Source organism: Ambystoma mexicanum, chromosome 6q (assembly GCF_040938575.1).
Source record: "Ambystoma mexicanum isolate Mex_15411 chromosome 6q, UKY_AmexF1_1, whole genome shotgun sequence".
Classification (NCBI taxonomy): Eukaryota; Metazoa; Chordata; class Amphibia; order Caudata; family Ambystomatidae; genus Ambystoma; species Ambystoma mexicanum.
In genome coordinates this window covers 284534725-284556976 of record NC_090937.1, presented here as the reverse complement: position 1 = coordinate 284556976, position 22252 = coordinate 284534725, and the positions used below count along the sequence as shown (strand labels likewise).

The window sequence follows — 22252 nt, the reverse complement described above, 5'->3', positions numbered from 1 at the left end:
AATAGCTCACGTAGACGGCCGTACAGAAGGCTGTAAAGGAAACATAATTAAACCAAGATGTGATAAAGCACAGGGGCCACCCAAAATATTAGCATGAATTTATGGCTAGGTATAGGTCCCACAGGAAAATAACCAACCTATAGGAAGCTTAACATGGTGCAGGTCACTGGCAATTAAAACAGTATGATTACACAACATGTTATTAGCTACATCAAAACACACACTTGTTGGTCGCGCACATAAGCGCTGCTCAAAATCGCTTCCTTGATCCTCCTGGTTCAAACCCAATTGTTGACATTTACCAATAAAGTTCGGGTCACAAGTCATTTTTATAACAAACGTCAGCAGGAGCAACATCATAAGTGATGATGCGAGTCATGTTCCTCCATTTGCGGTCTGAATCCGCACAAGACTTACAATACTCATAAACAGAAAAAGAACTCTGTACGTCGCAATCCTCCACCTAAGAATCTTTGTGCAATACCCCGAATAGATAACGCAATACTGGGGTAGATGTTGGTATAGCCACAAGGCAGGTGGAAATCAGATTTGCGGAATCGTGTACAGACAGAAATTTGAAATGTTTAACACTCGTGCCAGGTAAACCCATATATTCTCAGGTTGCCCGACAATGGCTGAACAGCCATGCTGCACAAAGGACATAGAAACTGCAGAAGGGGCAAGGTATGACGTTTACGCCCCCGTCGTTTCCTTAGCGCACCGCAATATGCTGCAGTGGACGCATCATCTGGTGAAAAGGTGGTAGCAGACGTGTCGGTCCTCATCCAAACTCCCGACTCCATCTGTAGAATGGAGACACTTGCCACCTCTTCCAGCATTTCCCCGGACCCTCGTGAAACGGCCCCACACCTCTCCGCTCAAACAACCAGCATGCTCAGGATCTGAAAAATCAAAATGCAAAAACAAGATATCAGTGAAGTACACCACTCGCGCAAATAACATTTGTCAGCGAGAATATGAGTCAATTTCCTCTGTCCAGGTTCCATCACCAGAACCAACTGGTCCTCTCCGGATGCTATTACATCAGCCGGAACGGGCGGACCATTAGGCTTTTCCGTCCATACCTTAGCACCCAGAACTATTGTATCCGATGAGCCAAAACCCTTGTCCCCACTTGTTGTCACTACCGTAGGTGGCTCCCCTTTCTTCACCATGGACAATTTCACAGGTACCAGAATCAATTGTGCCACCCTATCCCCTTTATGGATGGGCCGCATATTCTCTCCACTATTCATGAGGATTACCTTGATTTCACCTTGATAGTCTGCATCCACAATACCTGAATACCTCTCAGTGCTAAGCCAGACCTAGGGGCAATTAACCCCATATGTTCAGGTGGAATTCTCACCCCAGGAGACTCGAGGGTGGCTCTATACAGAGCCAATGCCCCAGAAGACTTTTCCCAATACAAAAGAGTTTCCATCGCTCTGTTAGGTCTGAATTGTAAGGCTGGTGTTAACACCTGCATCAATGGAGCCTCACCGTTCGTAATGGGACAGTTGTTTAAAATCTGGATTTCTTCCAGCACACGTTCTCACCACCCTTTCAGGGTGCCCTCACCAGTTTTGCGCAACTGTTCTTTCAACAATCCATTCATTCTCTCAATTAACCCCGAAGCCGCGGGGTGATCTGGGACATGAAAGATCCATTCAATACCTTTTTCCTGACACTAGTCCAACTCCAACTTCCCCTGGAAGTTAGACCAATTATCACTTTGAATCTGTAAAACAACTCCACAATACACAGCCACTTGATCTAACAATTTAATCGTGTTTTATTGGGTGGCTCTTTTACATGGCAACACCATTAAATAACCGGAATATGTGTCTAAAATAGCACACGCACATTGACATCCTCGGCTAATGGGCAGGGGAACAATATAATCGATCTGCCAAATCTGTCTGGGCAATTTACCCTGTTTCAACGTGCCATGAATTATATGTGGAATAGATCTCTTCTGATGTTGACACACTGGACAATGTAAAATCGCTGTTTTCACAATCTCTAATGGAAGGCTAATTCCCCTGTCTTGCGCCCACCTCATAGTAGCTTTTTCTCCCAGATGGCCACTTTTTTGGTGGGTCCATTTAGCAATCCACTCCATATCATCTTCCTCAGCCCTCATGTCCATGACGGACATTTTGGCATGTTCTTCGGCAACAGAATTGAATCATCGTTCTAGTGAATCTGTTGCACAATGTGCGTCAACATGATACACAGTTACTGTAGTATGCATTAGCATTTCAGCAATTTCTTGTCACAGTTCTTTTCCCCAGACCACTTTTGCATGAATTTTCCATCCATTCTCTTGCCAGGTAGGCAGCTACACAACCAACCCATTCACAGTGGACCACGAGTCTGTATAAATATGACAACAGCCAAGCATTGCTTGTTTCAAAGCCTGATACATGGCATACAATTCTGTGGATTGGCTTCTCTTTCCTTTTCCAGAGGTGGTTAACACCTTTTTCGATTTAGGATTATATGCGACAGCCTTCCATTGTTGCTCAGTTGTTACTTATTTAGCTGAACCATCAGTAAGCCATGCATGTTCAACTTGTCCATTTGTTTATTCTCAATAGGGGATTCCCCATTTAACTGCAGAATTGGAGAAAGTAACGTGTATTTGCAAACATAATTCAGACTTCTGGCAAACCTCGTGTGTAGTATTGGGTGCTAGTTGTCGCTGACCTGCCAGTCCAAGTATTGTGTTGTCCCTATACTTAAAGATAAGGGAATAATTGCCAAAATGTGGACAGCTAAGATCACGCCAAACTGGATTGATATTCAAAAAGTGAGTCAACCGGGTCCAGGGATTTACGGTGTCCCTTCGTTTAGTTTCATCCTGTGCTGTTCTCTTTTCAATGTCTTCATTCTCCCCATCGGGGTTCAGGATTCTTTCCGCTTCTTTTGCGAATTTGCCATGACATGCCCTCCAGGGGCAGCACTATCTTTTCCTGCAGCCATTCTGTTAGTTGTTGGTTTTAGGGCTTTCCTCTTCAAGAGCGTGGTTGCTGCTAGATCCTGGTATAGCATAATCGATGCATCCCTGAATTGGATGCGTGTGGACGTCCTTGCTTTCTGCATGATTTCCTCCTTGTCCCTGTAGAAGGGTACTCGCGCCAATACATCCGGGGGCGTAGAGCCACCTTGTTTTGGCCTGGTTCTATGATCTCTGTTGAGTTGAAGTGGGACACTTTCGGGTAGAGTTAGGATAAAATGGACCAGGTCCCGTGTGAAGTTGCCCATTTCTGCAAGTGTGACTGAGTTTGGGATGTCCCGCAGGTGGATGTTGTGATGGGAGCGATTCTCTGAAGCTTCCTGCTTGAGCTCCAGGGATTCGCATATCTCTTTCAGTGCCGAGATTCTGTCTGCCTCTTCCCCGATTTGGATGGTTTGGTTGCATAGTGTGGTCTCTATCTCGGCGTTTCTGCTTTCCATCTCATCTATGCCTTTGTCCAGGGCTGTGATCTTCGTCATAACTTCCTCCGTGCCCTTCTGGTATTCTTCAGTCATAGCTGCTAATGGGTTTTGGAGATCAGCCTTGGTTATTGCTTGCATGGGAGGCGAGTCATTGGTTTCCGGGTCACCTCTTTGGGTCAGTGAGTCCGCTCTTTCCCGCCTCTTTGCTTTTTCGGTATTGGGAGTTCCCAGCAGGGTGGAGATGTCCATTTGCTTGGCTGCTTTAGAATGTATTGCCATTTGATCCGTCCCGTCGGGTTTGGGGCTAATGCAGTCTGTTGCTTAGTACACCTGCTTGGGATCACTGCCACTATCCAAACTTCGTCCGCTTATTCTGCATACTGCAATTTTTCACATCGCTTGCTTGCCCCGTAAACCGGGCATTATTGTGCTGCTATCCTGTCGGCAGCAGGGCTTGGCAGCTCTCACAGCGCCATGCCACTTGCCACATCTCCAAGCTTCGCCCCCAAGGACAGACTTTTAAGTTGAACTCTTCAACTCAGACTTTCCTTAGTTTTGGTTCAGGTAGAGAAATCCCACCTTAGCATATGGCAAGTTAGGCCTCCAACGATCCTGACATTTAAGTTAATAAATATCTTTCGAGGGGATTGGGTCCTCCGACGTATTCCATATCTATGACATGTAATCACCACAGCTGTGCTGCTTCGGAAACTTTTTTCGGCGTCTGCGTCCTGCGTCGATGCGCCGTCGTCGAGGGCCTCCTCCGACGTCATCCGATGTGATAAGTAGGACGCACGACGCCCGTAGCCTCAGTTCCGTTTTTTCCGCGAACGTGTTGCTTCGTGATTCTCGGTTCACGCCTCGACTCTTTGGAGTTCTGTTCTTCTCGGTTCTTCGAACCTGTTCTTTTTGTGTAAATCCTTTGAAGATGTCTTCTACTTCGTCTTCGACCCCGCGTCCGGGTTTCAAGAAGTGCGGGGAGTGTGGGTCCAAGATGTCGGTGACGGACTTGCACGACTCCTGCCTCTGGTGCCTCGGGGAGGCCCACGACACGGATGACTATCGACTGCCAGTCGCTCACGTCCAAAGCCTTACGAGAACGTAAGAAGAAATTGTCGGTAGGTCGGGTGTCCAAGCCCAGGAAGTCGAAGTCTGCGGGGCTTTCGACGGATGATTCGAGGGGTGACTCTCCGCGTCATCGTCGGAAGTCTCGTGGGTCTCCTTCTAGGAGTAGGTCTCGCCACTCCTCAGCCTCTTCGAGGCGTTCTCGGAAGCGCCGACACCGGTCGTCTTCCAGGTCCTCCTCGGAGGACTCTGCCCGGCACGTCGCTTACCCCACCAGCCGTGCGACGCCGGAGGAATGGGCTTCCTTCGGGAAGAAAATGCTGGCGATTCTTGAGTCGCAGGGTACTACGCCGTCCGCGCCCCCGAGTGGGGTCGGTCGTGTGAGGTCGAGAGACACCGCTCGCATGAGTGGTCGGCACGAGTCACGGGAGAGGTCCCGTCCGGACAAGGAGACTCGTTCTCGCCGTACCCGTTCCAGGTCCCGGTCCTCGACGCGTTCGAGACCGTGTGCACCTGTGAAGTCTTCGAGGAAGACATCGACGTCTGAGGCGTCGAGGGCGTCGACAGGCTTTCTCGAGGCTCCGGCGTCGAGGAAGTCGTCGAGGCCGTCGACGCTCGGGTCGTCGAGGGACACGCTCGGGGCTCCGGCCTCGAGGGCTGTGTCGACGCCGCCGATGCTGGAGGCGCTGCGTCTGACGTCGACGCCGATTTCCTCGGCGCCGATCCTCTCGGCGCCGATGCCGGTTCTCTCGGCGCCGATTCGCTCGACGCCATCGACGCCTTTCGTGTCGGAGGTACCCCGTGGCACGGGCGAACCCCCTAGGAAGGCTCTGGTTAAGAGCAAGCTCTCTCGGGTGCCTTCTTTTCGCCACCTGGACTATATTTCAGAGGCGGATGAGGATTCTGATGGCCTGGTTCCTAGTCTGGTTCCAGATGAAATTGTCTCGGGCCATAGTCAGTTTGACACCTCTCCGGAGGTGGAGTTTTGTAGGCCTGAGCCTGGCTCTCATGCCGATTCTTTGTACCGGCGCCTTATGGCTAGGGTTGCTGAGTACTTGGGATGGTCTGCTCCCCCAGGGGAGTTTGTGCAGGATGATCTGACGGACATCCTTGATGTTGGTCCCCCAACTGACCCGGTACTGCCGTTCCATATGGCTTTACAGAGAAGGGTGGCGGCGGCTTGACTGCTCCGGAGAGTCTCCCGGCGGTGGGCAGATCCTTGTCGCGAAAACACCGTCCAGCCAGTAGCGACCCCTGCTACTTGACCAGGCACCCCACTCCGGAGAGTCTGGTGGTGCAGGCGGCCACGGCCCCGGCAAAGCATGCGTCGTACCCTACCATCCCTCCTGATAGGGACGACAAACGTTTTGATGGCTGGGCGAAGGAAGTGTTTTCTTCTGGTGGTATGGCGCTTCAGGCGGCCAACTCCATTTGTGCCTTGTCTCGTTTCACACACACTCTGTGGAACTGTGTTGCGTTGGCGGCTGAACATATTCCCGAAGGGGACGAACGGGATGGTTTCCTTGCTATGGTCCAGGATGGTAAGGATGCCATGTGTTAGTCCGTTCAGTCGGGTTTGGATTTAGCTGAATGCGTCAGTAGGTCCATGGCGGCGAGCACCGTGATACGCAGGTTTGCGTGGTTGCGGAAGTCGGGGTTTGCTCCTGATGTGCAGTCCCGGCTCCTCAACATGCCCTTTGACGGTGAACACCTTTTTGGCAGCAAGGCTGACGAGAGCCTTGAGAGGTTGCAGACCTCAAAAGCTGCAGCGAAGTCATTGGGCGCTGCAGTTCGCCAACCTCCGCCTTTTCGTCCTGGGGACAGCAGTGGAGGGGTGGTTCCTTTCGCTATTACTCGTCCTTCAGTAAAGCGAGAGGAGCTGGCAGTCAAAGAGGCCATCGCAGGGGTACCAGAGGTGGACGACAGGGTACCCGTGGTGCCAAGGCCGCTCGGGCAGTTGCCTCTTTGCCCTCAGGTAACGCCGCAGCCGCTCCCACTCAGTCGTGAGGCCATGTCCCATGGTTCGCCGGTTGGGGGAAGGCTGACGCAGCATCTTGTAGAGTGGCAAGCCATTACTTCAGATGTGTGGGTTCTGGAGATCATAACCCACGGCTACTGTCTTCCCTTTCGGCACAGGCCTCGCGACAATCCACCGGGGAACCTCTCTTTGCAGAGTCCGGATCCGCTCCTTGCGCAGGAAATTCAAGCCCTGCTGGAGAAAGGCGCCATAGAACTGGTGCCTGTAGCGGAGAGGAACAAGGGATGGTATTCCCCTTATTTTTTGATTTCAAGAAAGACGGGGGATTGAGACCCATCATGGACTTGCGCGGTTTGAACAAACTCCTCAGGAAGGACAAGTTCAAGATGGTTACTCTCTCTCAAGTCCTCCAGGCCCTTCAGCTTCAGGACTGGTTGGTGTCACTCGACCTCAAGGATGCTTACTTCCATGTGCCGATCCATCCCAAGCACAGGAAGTACCTGAGGTTCGTGGTTGGCGACTCGCACTTTCAGTTTCGGGTCCTGCCGTTCGGATTGACCTCCGCCTCGAGGGTTTTCACCAAGCTCATGGTGGTGGTGGCAGCGCATCTCAGGCAAAGGGGGATTCACGTCTACCCATACCTGGACGATTGGTTGATCAGGGGGTGCTCTCCCGAGCAGGTCCTGGATCATCTGTCCGTCACCTGCCGCTCCCTTCACAGGCTGGGCTTCTCCCTCAATTTAAAGAAGTCCCATTTGACGCCAACACTGCGGCTCCAGTACATCGGAGCAGTGCTCGACACTTCCCTGGGGCAGTGTTTTCCTCCCCAGGTGAGGGCTCTTCACATTCAGCGGATGGTGCACAAGTTTCAGCATGCCCAGACGCTCCCTGCGTTCGAGTTCTTGAGGTTGCTCGGCCTCATGGCATCCTGCATTCTTCTGGTGCCAGAGGCTCGCCTGCGGATGAGATCTTTGCAGTGGGCACTCAAGACGCAATGGTCGCAGTCCTCCGGCAGGATGTCGGACCCGGTTCAGGTGCCACCCTCGGTCGCCCGGGATCTTCTGTGGTGGGCCGTCGAAGGCAACTTGATGAAGGGGGCTCCGTTTTGGCTTCCCTGGCCGGAGGTGACGATCGTGACGGATGCATCCCTCACGGGATGGGGAGCTCATGCCAACGGGCTGACAGTCAGCGGTCGTTGGTCTCCGTCGGAGTCCAGACTCCATATCAATCTTTTGGAGCTGAGGGCCATCAGGCTAGCCCTGAAGGCTTTTCTGCCGACTGTGCGAGGAAAGAGTGTCCTGATCCTGACGGACAATACAGTGGCCATGCACTACCTCAACAAAAAGGGGGGGGCAGGGTCACTTCCTCTGTGCAGGGAGGCGATGCAGCTCGAGTTCTGGGCCATCCAGCAGGAAGTTTCGATCTCGGCAGTTCATCTGGCCGGAGACGAGAACGTGACGGCGGACGCTCTGAGCAGGCAGAGCGCAATCTCTCACGAGTGGGAGCTGGCTCAGGAGATTCTCCTGGAGATCTTCGCCCTTTGGGGGACCCCTCGAGTGGATCTCTTCGCCTCCAGTGTCAACCGGAAGTGCGAACGGTTTTGCTCGCGGGAATTTCCTCCGAAAGGAGCCTTAGGAGACGCGTTCGTGGTGGAGTGGTCATTCCCGCTGCTGTACGCGTTTCCTCCAGTCCCCGTCATCCCGCAAGTGCTGCGGAAGTTACGGAAGTTCGGTTCCCGGATGATCCTCATTGCCCCGGCGTGGGCTCGGAGGACGTGGTACCCGGACCTTCTCGACTTATCAATCTGCCCTCCACGTCGTCTTCCCTACCGAGATGATCTGCTCTCACGGGAGGGGGGTCAGGTTCTCCATCCAGAGGTCAGATCCCTCAACCTTCACGCTTGGCTTCTGAAAGGTTGAGGTATAAGGATTGGGACCTCCCTGAGGACGTGCTGGAGGTGTTGCTTTCGGCCCGAAGGCCAGCAACAAAGTCTCTGTACCGTTGCCGTTGGCGTAAGTTCTGCGACTGGTGCAGAGTCCAGAATGTGGATCCTTTTGCATGTGACATCCCCATGGTTCTGTCCTTTTTGCTTTCTTTGGCCCACAGGGGCTTGCAAGTGGGTACCGTTAAAGGTTACCTGGCGGCGCTGTCAATCTTTAAGCGCTCGTCTGAAGAGTGTTCTTACTTTAAAATCCCTTTGATTTCACAGTTTCTGAAAGGGCTCACTAATGTGTTCCCTCCGTCACCTTTCCTGGTGCCCGGTTGGGATTTAAACCTTGTTCTTAGGTTTCTTATGGGTGCTCCGTTTGAGCCTTTACATTCTTGCCCTTTGAGACTGTTAACTCTGAAAACTGTGTTTTTAGTTGCGGTTACTTCCGCTCGCAGAGTGAGTGAGTTACAGGCACTTTCAGTTAAGCCTCCCTTCACTGTATTTCACAAGGACAGGGTTGTCCTTAGAGTTCGTCCTTCTTTTCTTCCGAAGGTAGTGACGGAATTTCATTTGGCCCAGAAGGTTGTTCTTCCGGCATTCTATCCTCCTCCGCATCCTGGTAAGGAAGAGGAGAGGCTCCATAGGCTTGATCCTAGGAGAGCTTTAAGCTTTTATGTTTCACGCATGTCCCGGGTCAGAGTGGACGATCAACTCTTTATTGGTTACGCTGGAAAGCGTTTGGGGCAAGCTGTGACGAAACAGACTTTGTCTCGCTGGATTATTTTGGCCATCTCGGAGTGCTACCGCTTGGCGGGTAAGGTCCCACCGGCTGGCTTGCGGGCCCATTCTACCAGGGGTATGGCTGCGTCTACTGCCCTGCAGAGGGGTGTTCCTATTCGCAACATCTGTGATGCAGCCACCTGGGCTTCTGTACATACATTTGTGCGTCACTATTGCCTCGATTCCATCCGAGCACAGGATCTGGCCTTTGGCAAGGCGGTCCTTTGCTCTGCTATTTGATTGGCTATTCTAAAATCTTGGTTCTAAATTCTTTCCCTCCTCCTTGCTCTGGTACTGCTTTGGGAGTCTGTCATAGATATGGAATACGTCGGAGGACCCAATCCCCTCGAAGAACAAGTTACTTTCTTACCTGGTAACGTTCTTTCGAAGGGATGGTCCGACGACGTATTCCATATCGCTCCCGCCCTGCCTTCCCCGCTGCAGAATTTCTTTTGCGATTGCAGCTTACGTTCCGCAAGGCTTTGTGTCTGACTGGCAGTTGACTAGTGTCACACGTTCTGGGGGAAAAAACTACAACTGAGGCTACGGGCGTCGTGCGTCCTACTTATCACATCGGATGACGTTGGACGTCGGAGGAGGCCCTCGACGACGGCGCATCGACGTCATCGACGCAGGACGCAGACGCCGAAAAAAGTTTCCGAAGCAGCACAGCTGTGGTGATTACATGTCATAGATATGGAATACGTCGTCGGACCATCCCATCGAAAGAACGTTACCAGGTAAGAAAGTAACTTGTTCTTTGGTTGAATTTTAAGTCTGTTGTCTGTGTCGTACTTCATGATGCCGTCACAACTGGCTTATTTCATTCCTCTCCCCAAAATACCACCAGCCGCTGAAACAGCCATGGTCTTTCTCAAGGAAATCTACTTCTTGCATGGTTTACCTTCCACCATTATATCTGACATAGGACCTCAATTCCCCTCAAGGTTTTGGACAATACTCTGTTCCAGTTAAGGTGTCAAACATGCCTTGTCATCTGGTTATCACCCTCCAACAAATGGTTTAACAGAGCAACTGAATCAAACCTTGGAACACTACATATGCTGTTTCACCACTTTCTCTCACAATGACTGCGTTTCACTATTACCCACTGATGAATTTGCTTATAACACGATTCATTCATATACACTCCTTTCTATTGTACCTATGGATTCCATCCTACCGTCTTTCCTCTTTGGATATGAAATATATCCATGTAAACTTTAAGGGATACATTCACACAGGTCCTTCCAGACATTTGGGTAACTTAACCCTGGCAAAACTTCTAGACATACATTGTACTCCACTGTGCAAGTGGAGTTCTTTCTGCCTACAGGACCAAATAATTATAATAATTATATCGAACAGAATATAGATATTATTTATACCCCAGTGGTGTCCACTCTAACACTTACCTCACTCTAATTCCTAAAGGCCACCTAGGTATGAAACCATCTCTGCCCCTTATGGCCCATTTAGTCATTTCATTACTGATACATTAACATTTCTTTAATACTTCTACGACAACAGCCCTTTGGTTTTATTTTCTAATGTTGGGACTATTATGATTTCAAAATTGTATTCTTGTACTCCAGAAATAGACCAGCTGTGAGCCTCTCAATCGTAACATTCAGGTAGCTTTATTATTCTTTTGTTTACATCATCCACATGTTGCAGTTACTGCTAAGCTGTATGGAAGGGACAAACCACTGGCGATTATCATGCACTCAAGCTCAGATCGCAGCACCACACTTTCCAGACATTCACACACACAGCATTTATCAACATTCTTCTAAGTTGTCACTCAGAAACAAGCAACAACATTCTATCAGCATTCACAGATGGACAATAGGGACCTTCAATCCATCACAACAGATTTCCAGTGAGCTCAATTCAGGGGTTAGTAAATAAGTAAAATAAATGTATTCTATAACTTGTTTTGACAGTTTGTGAAAGAGATGACATGTTCTCTAATTTAATCCTTTTTATTTTTAATTTACACATAGTGACAAATTTGAGCATTGGATGATTTTTTATGTTGCTTGTTTTAACTATTGATGTTTATTAAAACATGTCATTTTCTACCATGAACATCCCTACAACAATGCGTGAAATTCCCTATTACTAAGATGAAGTGCTCCCTTTTTAGACAGTACTTTTAATTTTAGGTTGTTCATTGGGGTGTATAACTCAATGCTGTCTTTCTTTCCTGTTTAGCCATCCCCAAGACTTGTTTTCCCCTTAAACAGTGCTTATGGCACATTGTTTACCACCTGCAAGACCCTTGAAATTATGAAACGAGACAGTAATGCAGTGTGTGAATGGCTGCTTTCCATCAAGTCTTTGCTACCCTTCCTTACTGTGGTTCCGGCACACATTTCACTTATTCTGGCATACCTTCTAAATAAAGAAAATGGAGTGATCCTACGTAAAGTCTTGACTGCCATCACTGAAGTTTCTAATGTAGACTCCTCTCAGGTAAGCATCATCATTATGTGCTCTTTATCAGCAAAACGTTTCTTTTAGAGTTGTGACAACCGCTGCTTTTGTTTGGGATGTATGCATGTTTTCTTCAAATAATGGTCCCTTTCCACGTATAAAGAGTGGAAACATGCCAAGGTTGATCCTTTTTAACTATAATCTCCAATAATGAAAAGTAAACACTTTCGGAGTTCTGCTTCAAACATAACAGATGCAATTTGGACAGAAAATAAAGCCCTTTGATGTTTGTAAATGCGTTTTTCAGTAGTTCTTCTGAGATAAAATGAGGTCAAGTTATCAGTGATTTTGAAAATAAATGGAATCTGACACTGTTTAGCTTTGTAATCACACTAATTTGTGTTGAAGTAAATGTGTCACTATGGTTGTAGGTGTCACTGTGAAGCAAAGCATCAGAAAAAATCTTTGTATGTCAATGCATGGCTAGCTAGACTGTTAGATGCGTTGTAGATTCCCCATACTTGGTAGTATATGGAGTACTGATTCTACTAGGGACGTTGAGATGAGTATTATGCTTCTTAAACTGCATCTCGGCTTTCAGCAGCAGAAAAGAACGTCTTAAACTACATATGTGTATTTTTCTCTTTCCATTGACATATCCACATTAAGTCACATGATCTGTCTATGCAAGCCTGGAGGTGCAGCCCTTGGAGTCCTAACATTCTGTCTGGAAGCAGTATGGCCCCTTCTGTTAGTTAAACGTTGAGAGCCCTTATGCCCGAGACTTTTTTTACAGGATGTGAGACAAAGGATCTTTGCCGGCTATTGCCACGCCAGCTTTTGAGGAGGAAGACTGCATTCTCCAGCATGGGGTCTGGCATGGATTCCCATGCTCCTGAATATTCCCCGTCGTCAGGCTGGGAATCCTCGGTAAAGAAAAAATCAGTATCAGTTTCGTTTCTGATCTGTCTTTCTTAGTAGTAACCAATCACTGAGTCATACTGCCCTCTCCCTAAGCCCCGCCTCTGGCAGCCATCCTCCGATTTTTACCGCACGCTCAAGTGTTGGGAGTCCTCGTGTTTAGCTCTCGAGTTTTTTTACTGCGTTTTCATGTTTTTTCAGGAGAATTTCTCATTTTTTCGGTTTAATCGAGCCTCAAGCTCCACCGTTTCTACTTCCGATAACGGGGACCCGTTTAGGAATTCTTCTACGCCCCTCAAGGGTGAAGTTTTCATTGAGTTCACACTTCTCGGAGGATCCGGAAGATCTGCGGCCTACCTCAAGGACATGGCCCAGGACAAAGGGAGCTTGACGCCCGGATCCAAGCTGTTCAGGAACTGCCCTGGATGCGGATTATATAACGTTTTCAAGGAGGGCGAGCATTCGCAATGTCTCTACTGCCTCCATGGGGACAAGACGCACGTGGAGAAGGACTGTGCGTTCTGCAAGAACCTTTCTGAACGGACCAAACAAGATCGTCGTTCCCGCCTCGCCACCTGGCTGGAGAAGGGCACAGCAAGTGAGAAGGCGAAGAAGAAGTCTGAGCGGGCTTCTAAGTCCTTTGAGGGCGTACCGGCGACAGGGGCCCAACAGAAGGCCAAGTCCGCGGGCTCTGGGAGCGCCGAAAGGTCGGGCTCTTCGGTTGCCATGCAGGGCGCTACTTCCCCGGCACGTTCGACCACGAGCCAGCGCTCTGGGTCGGGGAAGAGGAAGTCCGAGAACCCGGGTAGGCCGCTGGAGCGGACCCGGTCGATCTCGAAGGGGGAGCGAGGCGTTGACCCTCCCGCCAAGGCGAATGCCCAGGAGGCACCTAAGGTGGTGAGGGCCTTGATCCACCCGGCTAAGGCCTCTACCGAAGTGGTCTCTGCGACCCTGGCGGAGCCGGCTGAGACTACGCCAATGGAAACGGCCTCTGGGCCCAGAGTATCCCTGCCGCCGCAGAGGGAATCCTCTTTCCAGCCCATCGCTAAGACCCCCGTGAAGCCCCTGGCTGAAAAAGAGGGGAGGGGAGGGGCCGGTGGCCGTTACAAACTCGGAATCAGCCTCTGAGGAGGAACTGGTGGAGACCGAGAGGGGCCTCAACGAAAGGTCCATAGGCCTCAACGAGAGGTTCATAAACCTCAACGAGAGGTTCGAGAAGGTTCGATCCCAGGGGACGGTCCCTGCTGACGTGATCGAGGGTAGCGACGAGGACGACGTACAGGACCCACTGGAGCGGCCATCCTGTCCATCGCAGACATTGCCCGAGCCCCAGGATAGCTCGGCGGCCATTTTGTTGGCAATCCAATCCTTATGTACCGAGATAAGGACGAGATTACCACGCACCCCCCCGCGGGCGTGCCCAGCCTACGAGGTTGGCTCTTTCCACGCCATGATAACCAGGACATCTGAGCTCTTCCAGCTCTGCCCTGAAGAAAAGAAAAAGGAGGGGTTTCTGTACCAACGACGAGAGGCTAAGAGGAAGACGGTCCTCGCGGTGCCTCGAAGACATCTGGGACGAGGGACTTGCTGTCCTCAAGAACCCTGCCACGACACCCGTCAAGAGGGACAGGTACAAGAAGTACCTAGTCCCCGATGCCGCCCCCTTGTGCCTCAGGGCCCAGCCCACGCCAGACTCGGTCGTCTCGGCAGCGGCTAAGAAGAAGGCAGCGGGCGCGGCGGCCTCAACTTCCACTTCCCCGCCAGACAGCGAGGGTAAGAAGTTGGACTCTATGGGACGACAAGTCATCTCGTCGGCGGTGACGACGATTAAGGTGGCCAATGCCTTAGCGATCATGGCCCACTACGACAGGGATCTCTGGTTCAAGATAGCTCCCCTGCTAGATTTCCTGCCTGATGACAAAAGGGCGGAGGCCCTCGAAATTCTGCAGGAGGGCGAGGTGGCGTCGGATCACGCCATTACGGTGGCAACGGACATTGCCGATACTGGATTTCGCCAACTGGGCCAACAGAGTTTGCCTCCGATGACGAGGATGGCTCAAGGCGACAGACTTTTGCCAGGACGTCCAGACCAGAGTGTTGGACATGCCGTTCGACGGCAACAACCTCTTTGGTAAGGCGGTGGATGAGTCTCTAGAGGCCATCAAGACCGACTCGGAGACGGCCCGGGCCCTTGGGGTGCTTCAGCAGCGACGGCCCTTTCGGAGCTCTGGAGACAGACAGGGTGCCTCCAAAGGATCCAGCGGTGGCTTCTCTACCTACCGCCAGGCGGCCCGCTCCTCTTCCCAGGAGGCCTACAGGGGTCGCGGCAAGCAAGGGGGTTCCCGCCGTCGTTGCCAAGGAGGCCAAGGCGGCAAGGCTGCTTCCAACCAAGACTGACCCGGCCGGGTGGTCGGGCCTCCACCGAAGCACCCCAGTGGGAGGCCGACTGACGAAGTTTGTCAGGGTGTGGGAGTCCATCTCCACCGATCGTTTGGTGTTGGACACCCTGGTCAACGGGCACTCGCTGGAATTCCTAAAGAAGTGCCCTTGCATTCCTCCCGTGGCCAGGAAGGAGAATCACGTCCCTCAACTGCTGTTGGAGGTAAAGGCGATGCTCAAGAAAGGTGCCATCGAGCTCGTCCCCAGGAGGCTCCGGGGCTCCGGAGTATACTCAAGGTACTTCCTCGTCAGGAAGAAGACAGGCGGTTGGTATCCCATCCTAGACCTGCATCGGTTAAACAAATACATCAAGGCACAGAAATTCAGGATGGTCACCCTCCAGCACGTACTGGGGCAGCTGGAGGAAGGCGACTTCCTATCGCCGCTGGACCTGGAGGATGCCTACTTCCACATCCCCATTCTAAAAAGGCACAGGAAGTTCCTCAGGTTCATGGTTCAAGGACGCCACTACCAATTCAGGGCCCTACCGTTCCGATTAAAGTCGTCACCCAGGGTTTTCACCAAGTGCCTGGCACCAGTGGCGGCGCGGCTGCGCCTGCATGGGATCCACGTCTACCCCTACCTGGACGACTGGCTAATCCAGGCAAGGTCAAAGGAACTCGCCGTCGATCATACGGCGAGGACCGTCTGGTTGCTCACAGAGCTGGGGTTCTCCATCAACTACCCCAAATCCCACCTGGTTCCGTCGCAAGTAGCACTGTTTTTGGGGGCGAAGCTCTATACAGTGGAGCAATTGGCCTCCCCTTCAGAGGAGAGGACCAAAACTATCCTGGGCAAGATACGGCAACTGTTAGCCACGGACGTGGCCAGGGTGAGGTCCATCAAGTCCCTTCTCGAGATGATGTCCTCGTGCATCTACCTTGTGCCCCTTTGCAGACTTCGGATGCGTCTGCTACAGGAGTTCCTCGACGCCCGCTGGTTTCAGGCGGGGGGCTGCTTCGAGGACAGGATCCCCCTCGACGAGGAGTTCTGTTGGGCGATCCTATGGTGTGGCATCCGGGCTCACCTCACGGTGGGCACGGACTTTCAAACCCCGGCGTTTCAGGAGACGGTGACTACGGACGCCTCTCTGGAGGGTTGGGGGGCCCACACCGGAGATCTCCACGCAAGAGGCCTTTGGCTCCCGGAGGAGAGGTCTCTTCACATCAACATCTTGGAGCTCTGTGCAGTGTTCTGGGCGCTCAAGTCGTTCCTCCCGTCCCTCAAGGACAAAGTGGTGAGGATCTTCACCGACAACACCACCACAATGTTCTACATACGGAAGCAGGGGGGCACCAGATCCCCAGCCCTATCCAAGGAGGCCCAGGATCTGTGGCACTGGGCCGTCGCCCAGGGGATGTTTCTGGTTCCCTTCCACCTGGCAGGAATAAAAAACACCATCACCGACTCACTCAGCAGGGAGCTGCGCTCGTGCCACGAGTGGGAACTGCGCCAGGATCAAGTGGATCGACTCTTCCAACGATGGGGCAAACCCCAGATCGAACTGTTTGCGACGGCGACGAACTCCAAGTGCGAGAGGTTCGCCAGCAGGTTCCCACAGCCGAGGAGCATGGGCGATGCTTTCTCGTTCCCTTGGGACGGCCTGTTTCTATACGCGTTCCCTCCATTGCCGTTGCTTCTCCGCCTCATCAGCCAGCTCAAGAAGTCCAGGTGCAGGATGATCCTCGTCGCACCGGCGTGGCCGAGGCAGGTCTGGTTCCCAGACCTCCTGGACTTGTCAACGTCCCCGCCAGTCAGGCTGCCGGCAGACGGGGATCTTCTCTCCAGAGAAGGGGGCGCCATTCTACACCACAACCCACAGTCGCTGAACTTGCAGGCCTGGCTCCTGCAGCACTAGAGTTTGGAGGGTACAATATCCCGGCTGATGGCAGAGAGGTTCTTGCAAAAGCCAGGGCGTCCTCAACTCTCAAGTGTTACGTCATAAATGGAAGAGGTTCTCTGTCTGGCGCCGTGCACAGAAGATTAACCCTCTGCGGATTACGGCCCCTCAAGTGCTGCCATACTTACTGTCACTGGCCAAAGCTGGACTGGCTCATGCCTCCATAAAAATTCATCTGGCTGCCATCTCCCGATATACCAGGACTAGGGGACGGGCGTCCTTGTGGTCTCATCGCCTGCTAAAGGAATTTATGAAGGGACTATTCCGATCATTCCCGCCGGTGAAGGCCCCTGCCTCAGCGTGGGAACTTAATGTGGTGCTGACCAGGCTCATGGGAGCCCCATTCGAGCCTATGCATTCGGCGCCCTTGTAGTTCCTGTCATGGAAGACAGCGTTCCTCATGGCCATCACCTCTGCACGACGAGTGGGAGAGATTCAGGCCCTATCTTGCAAGCCTCCATACTTGACTTTTCATGACACAAGGGTAGTGCTTAGGACGCACCCCTCCTTCATGCCCAAGGTGCCGTTGGACTTCCACCTCAACGAGCCCTTGGTGCTACCAGTTTTCTTCCCGTCGCCTTCGACGCCGGCCGAGGACTTTGCACTCGCTGGATGAAGCTAGAGCGCTGAAGTTCTACGTGGACCGCACGAAGAGTTTTCGGAAGACGTCACAGCTATTCGTTAACTTTGGGTCTGTGAATCAAGGGAAGGCTCTCTCGAAGACTTCCATTTCCAGATGGCTCTCCGGCTGCATCATGCATTGTCACTGGTTGGCAAACCGACCGCTGCCCGGCGTTCCTGTCTGGTGTGCCCCTGCTGGACATCTGCAGGGCTGCTACGTGGAGGTCGACGCACACCTTCACAAGATTCTACTGGGTCGATCGGGACTCCAGGGAGGAGTCCAGGGTCGGCCAAGCAGTGCTGCGCAACCTGTTCGCTTAAGGTGAGCCTGGTGTGGAGGTAAGAGATGCTTAATGTTGAGTTGTTGTATTGCTTAATGTTGAGCCTGTTGCCACCTCCCGTGGTTGTGCATGTGTATACTGCTATGTATTCTTATATTCATGAGCATGTGAATCCATGCCAGACCCCATGCTGGAGAAGGAATAAGTTACTTACCTGTAACTGTTGTTCTCCAGCATGGGTCTGGCATGGATTCACATGCGAACCCTCCCGCCTACCCCTCTGCGGCACTTCACTTGGTCATACTGCCACTTGGCATGCTACCAAATCTGAGGAGGGCTGCCAGAGGCGGGGCTTAGGGAGCGGGCAGTCATTGGCTGGGGGCAGTATGACCCACAGATCAGTGATTGGTTACTACTAAGAAAGACAGATCAGAAGCGAAACTGATACTGATTTTTTCTTTACCGAGGATTCCCAGTCTGACGACGGGGAATATTCATGAGCATGTGAATCCATGCCAGACCCATGCTGGAGAACAACAGTTACAGGTAAGTAACTTGTTCCTTATCATTTCATAGAAAGGGCTATCTGGACGTCGGGGGGCTGAGGAAGTTAACACCTTTCAACAGTGGATAAACTTAAGGATGCTCGACCATGGGTTTGCCATCCACATGTTTGTGACCAGTTGAATTGGCCAAGCCTTACATACCTTGTTGTACAAAAGGCTTCACTGTTGTCACAGAATAAGACCAGGAATTTAATTACTTCTACCACAGGCGCTGAAATGGGATTGATATTTAATCCCAGACAATAGCCAAACCAAATTGCCCAGGCTGCCTCACGAAGCCAAGAGTTTCTGATGAGCACTATAGTCGGTAGAAGTCCTGGGATTAGGCAACCTGTCCCAAAATGTTTCAGGTTACTAGACGCAGTGACTCTTCCTGTACAATATGTGATGAGACAGCCCTTTTTGAGTGGGGGTGCCTCTCATATTAAGTCCTCTGGGGCCCCGTTTGAGGAAATCCAAAGCCACACGTGCTCGGAAATATAAATTGTAGGCAACCTCTTAGGTTTAAGAGAGCTGAAGACTTCCACAAGCCAGACCCATTTCCAGCCAGGAGAATGAAATATGTTTGCTTTAAGTGAACAAAGAGCCACCCAAACAAGGTGGAAATTAATAAAAACCCTTTCTTGATCCCTGCAAAACAAAGTAGGTGGGAGTACAAGTAGGGGTTAAAACAAACACATGCCTCTTGCAGGAAATACAAATATATCAGGGGAGTTCAAATAGTTGCAACAAAAACACAGAACACTTAACAAATATATTTTCCATTCCCCAATTGACCTTAAGGATTCTTTAGGACTAAGCCACCTGTTGGGCTCTCAGACACACACAGGAAGAGCAGACAGCCTCAGGGGAGGGAGATGGAAAAAACACATACAGCAAAAGCCAGTATACAATTCCAAATGGCGGATGGCCCTTATTTGTTTTAATTTTTTTAAATTTATTTGGCTTAAACGGTTTCCAAATTATCAAACCTCTAGCCAATTTCTTCGGCATACAAAAACCACATTAAATCATACACAAACTACAATTCAGTTAAAATTCAGCCTTTTCTTCCTGCCTTATCTGATCCGTGTCCATTATTCAGTCCAGATTCTTATTATTTTATCTTTTCAAAAATGGCCAGCAGGAATTTAGTTAAGGCAAGACAGATGTTTTTTCTCCCTCCACTAAAATGTTCCACCATTCGTCAACAGACCTGGTGCCATATCTTGATATTATTTCACCCAAGTAAAAGGTTCTTTCAGGTCTTAATTTGCCACAGATCAGAACTAGGTGTTTTAATGATTCCTTCTCCGAATCAATCTCTTGGCAATCTCTTGGCATAATCTGCATGTGGTATCTTTAGATTGGTCTTTTCGCTTACTTAGCACTTGTCTTGATGGGAAAAGGTTTATCGAAGCTGCATAAACTGTGATTTTAGGAACCAGTTTGGGAAGATTCGGACATACTATGTTGGTTTATTCAGCTTCCAGGCTCCAAACCAGAGCTCCTCATGGTGCTTATATTGGTCGAATTCTTCTTGGGTCTCGATTCAATCATAAGTACACAGTTTTTATTTTAATTTGGAGGGGTCCCTCACCCGGGATTCGTTTGACTCATTTAGATCTCTGACAATGCTTTGGCAAATACGTTTCCATTCTCGCAGTACAATTTCACTTATATTGGCCATTGCCTTTTTCAGGACCTCGAATCCTCCTTTTGAGTTTTCTTCTAGGCATTTACGGAAGAACACAATTCATTTCCACTTGGCAATTGCTTTCATTGAGGTCAAAGCTAATTCTCTTCTCACTAGTTGAATAGGGATGCCTTTAGGAAGCCCCAATTCTAGTTTCCAGGATGCCGCTTCCAAACATGGCCAAATGCCTTCTGATAGCATACACGATGGGCCTTATATTACCTTGGCCAAGCCAGCTGAGACATCTCGCAATCACATAGAAGGCTTTGCATTCCACGCATCACAGGTAATACCCATACTCCTCGAGCACACCCAAAAGGGGAAGCAACAGCCCTTTAACACTCATTCATCCCAGCTAGGTTTGGTCACTCCTCACTCCTGGGAAGCGCTTAGAAGGGAAATTACCCTTGGAGACCCCAAGTGTATAAACTTGGCTACAGAATGACAGACTTAGGGTGAGCCGGCCAGTGGAGAGCCGCAGACCCTGTGACACGTGGACCAACGAGGGTCCACAAGACGAGAGAAGCACAATGCCTCAGGGAGGAAACCCTGGTAATAGATAAGTTTGGAGAAGTATGGGAAAGTATAGAATATTGGGAGTTATGGACTACTAATAGACAGAGAGAGAGAGACCAAAGGCGAAGGGTGCCCACTTGGGGTAGGAAACAAGGGATAGCACCTGGGACTTAAGAGAGAGGTGAAGTAGAGGAGTTCAGAGAGATCAGACTGATTTGTCAGGGGTGGTGGGGGGGTGAGAAACCTGAGGGTATCCTCATTCCTACTCCCTCTGGATCCTCTTCTCAGGTGGCCAGGGAAACGCCATCACTTTTGGATCCTGACCCTGGGGATGAAGAAGCGAGGGAGGATCACCTGGGTAGAGGGTCCTTGGGAATTGTGAGTGGGGTACCCACAGGCGAGACATGGTATCCCTCTTTCCCTTATGAAACCCAACCTAACCCTCCCCTCATCTTTATGGGTTATTGTCAAACATCTCCCCTCATTTTCCCACAATTTTCCTATGACAGTACTGGGACGAGGAAGAGGCGACTAGGAGTAGTGAACACTAGTAACACATTTCACCACTCTAGTCCTGAGACGAGGAAAAAGTCTACAGAGTGTTGCAAGGGTCAGGCACGTCCCAAGATCTTCCCAAATTGCAACCAGACAATTACAAATAGGAATTCACACCTGTAACCTATCTAGTGGTTGCAGGTGTATAGGAAGGGGTGAGACTAGCAGTATGAGAGACCAAACCAGCAGGGAAGCCTGTTTGCGAGGAGGCCGCCGAGGTGGGACCTGCAGGAGAGACAGAACGCTGGCAGAAGGAGACCCCAACAGACTGTGGAGCCCAGGAGTCGACGGGCTCCGAGAGAACCACAATTGGGGAGGCCTCAATGGTCCAGGGTGCGCTGCCAGAGTGGCAAACAGTGAGAGAAGGGCGAGTAACCTACAGCATCCACAGGAGAGAAGCGGAGCTGCTGGCTGTGTGCAGGGCGAAACCGAAGTGTGAGCGGGGCTCTCGAACGAAGTAAGATATGTAGGCAGAAGCAAGGTGCACAGCTGCTCGGTGGAGTCGCAGAGAACCAGTGAGGGTAAAGGGAAGAGGGAAGCCGCTCGAGCCTGGGAAAACCTGGGGCCGTAAGGGAAACATGATATAGAAGCTGAATGAATGAATGAAAGGCATGCACATGAGAAACCGAACTGGAGAAAATATTAAAAGCCATTTAACCTGCAAGCGGCGCGGTGAATGATTGTGCAGATTGAAAACCAAACTAAATGAAATATTTTGGGCAAAGCTATGAGCCTATGACCAATGTACATGAACTACAGATACTGCCCATTTGAAAGCCAAATATAAAACTGTATGCACAATGAAAGAAAGCAGAGATGGGAAATTGAAAGTGAACTCGAGAACAAAGTGGTGTAGAAACAAAATCACCATGAAGTGAAATATACCCAACAATGCAGTGTTACAAGGCCAAAGACTGGCAAAGTTGTTGTCAACACATTGTGGCAAATCCAAGAGGCTAAAAAGGAGAACCTAGGGTTCCTGGTTGCGCATCCTGTAGTGGGTGGACCGTGCAGTCTGACAACTGTGCCTAGACCAGGGAGCCCCAGCTGCAAAAAGCTAAGGAGGTTGCTGAAGCAAACCAAGAGAAAGCAACCTGATGAACTGGTAAGAAAACCAAAGCAGTTTAAAGTTGATCAGGAAC

General features: G+C 50.7%; 1 protein-coding gene across 2 annotated transcripts in view; it reads left to right on the top strand.

Moving 5' to 3' along the window:
• The window catches only part of FOCAD (focadhesin), a 2926805-nt gene that overhangs the window by 730213 nt on the left and 2174340 nt on the right, over positions 1–22252 (top strand). For both annotated transcript variants that reach the window (XR_011282193.1, XM_069630760.1), the window contains exon 11: positions 11415–11675. Coding sequence is in view for 1 of the 2 variants with exons in the window: in XM_069630760.1 (XP_069486861.1) it covers positions 11415–11675 (261 nt within the window). In the remaining variant the exon portion in view is untranslated. The remainder of the gene's footprint in view (positions 1–11414; positions 11676–22252) is intronic.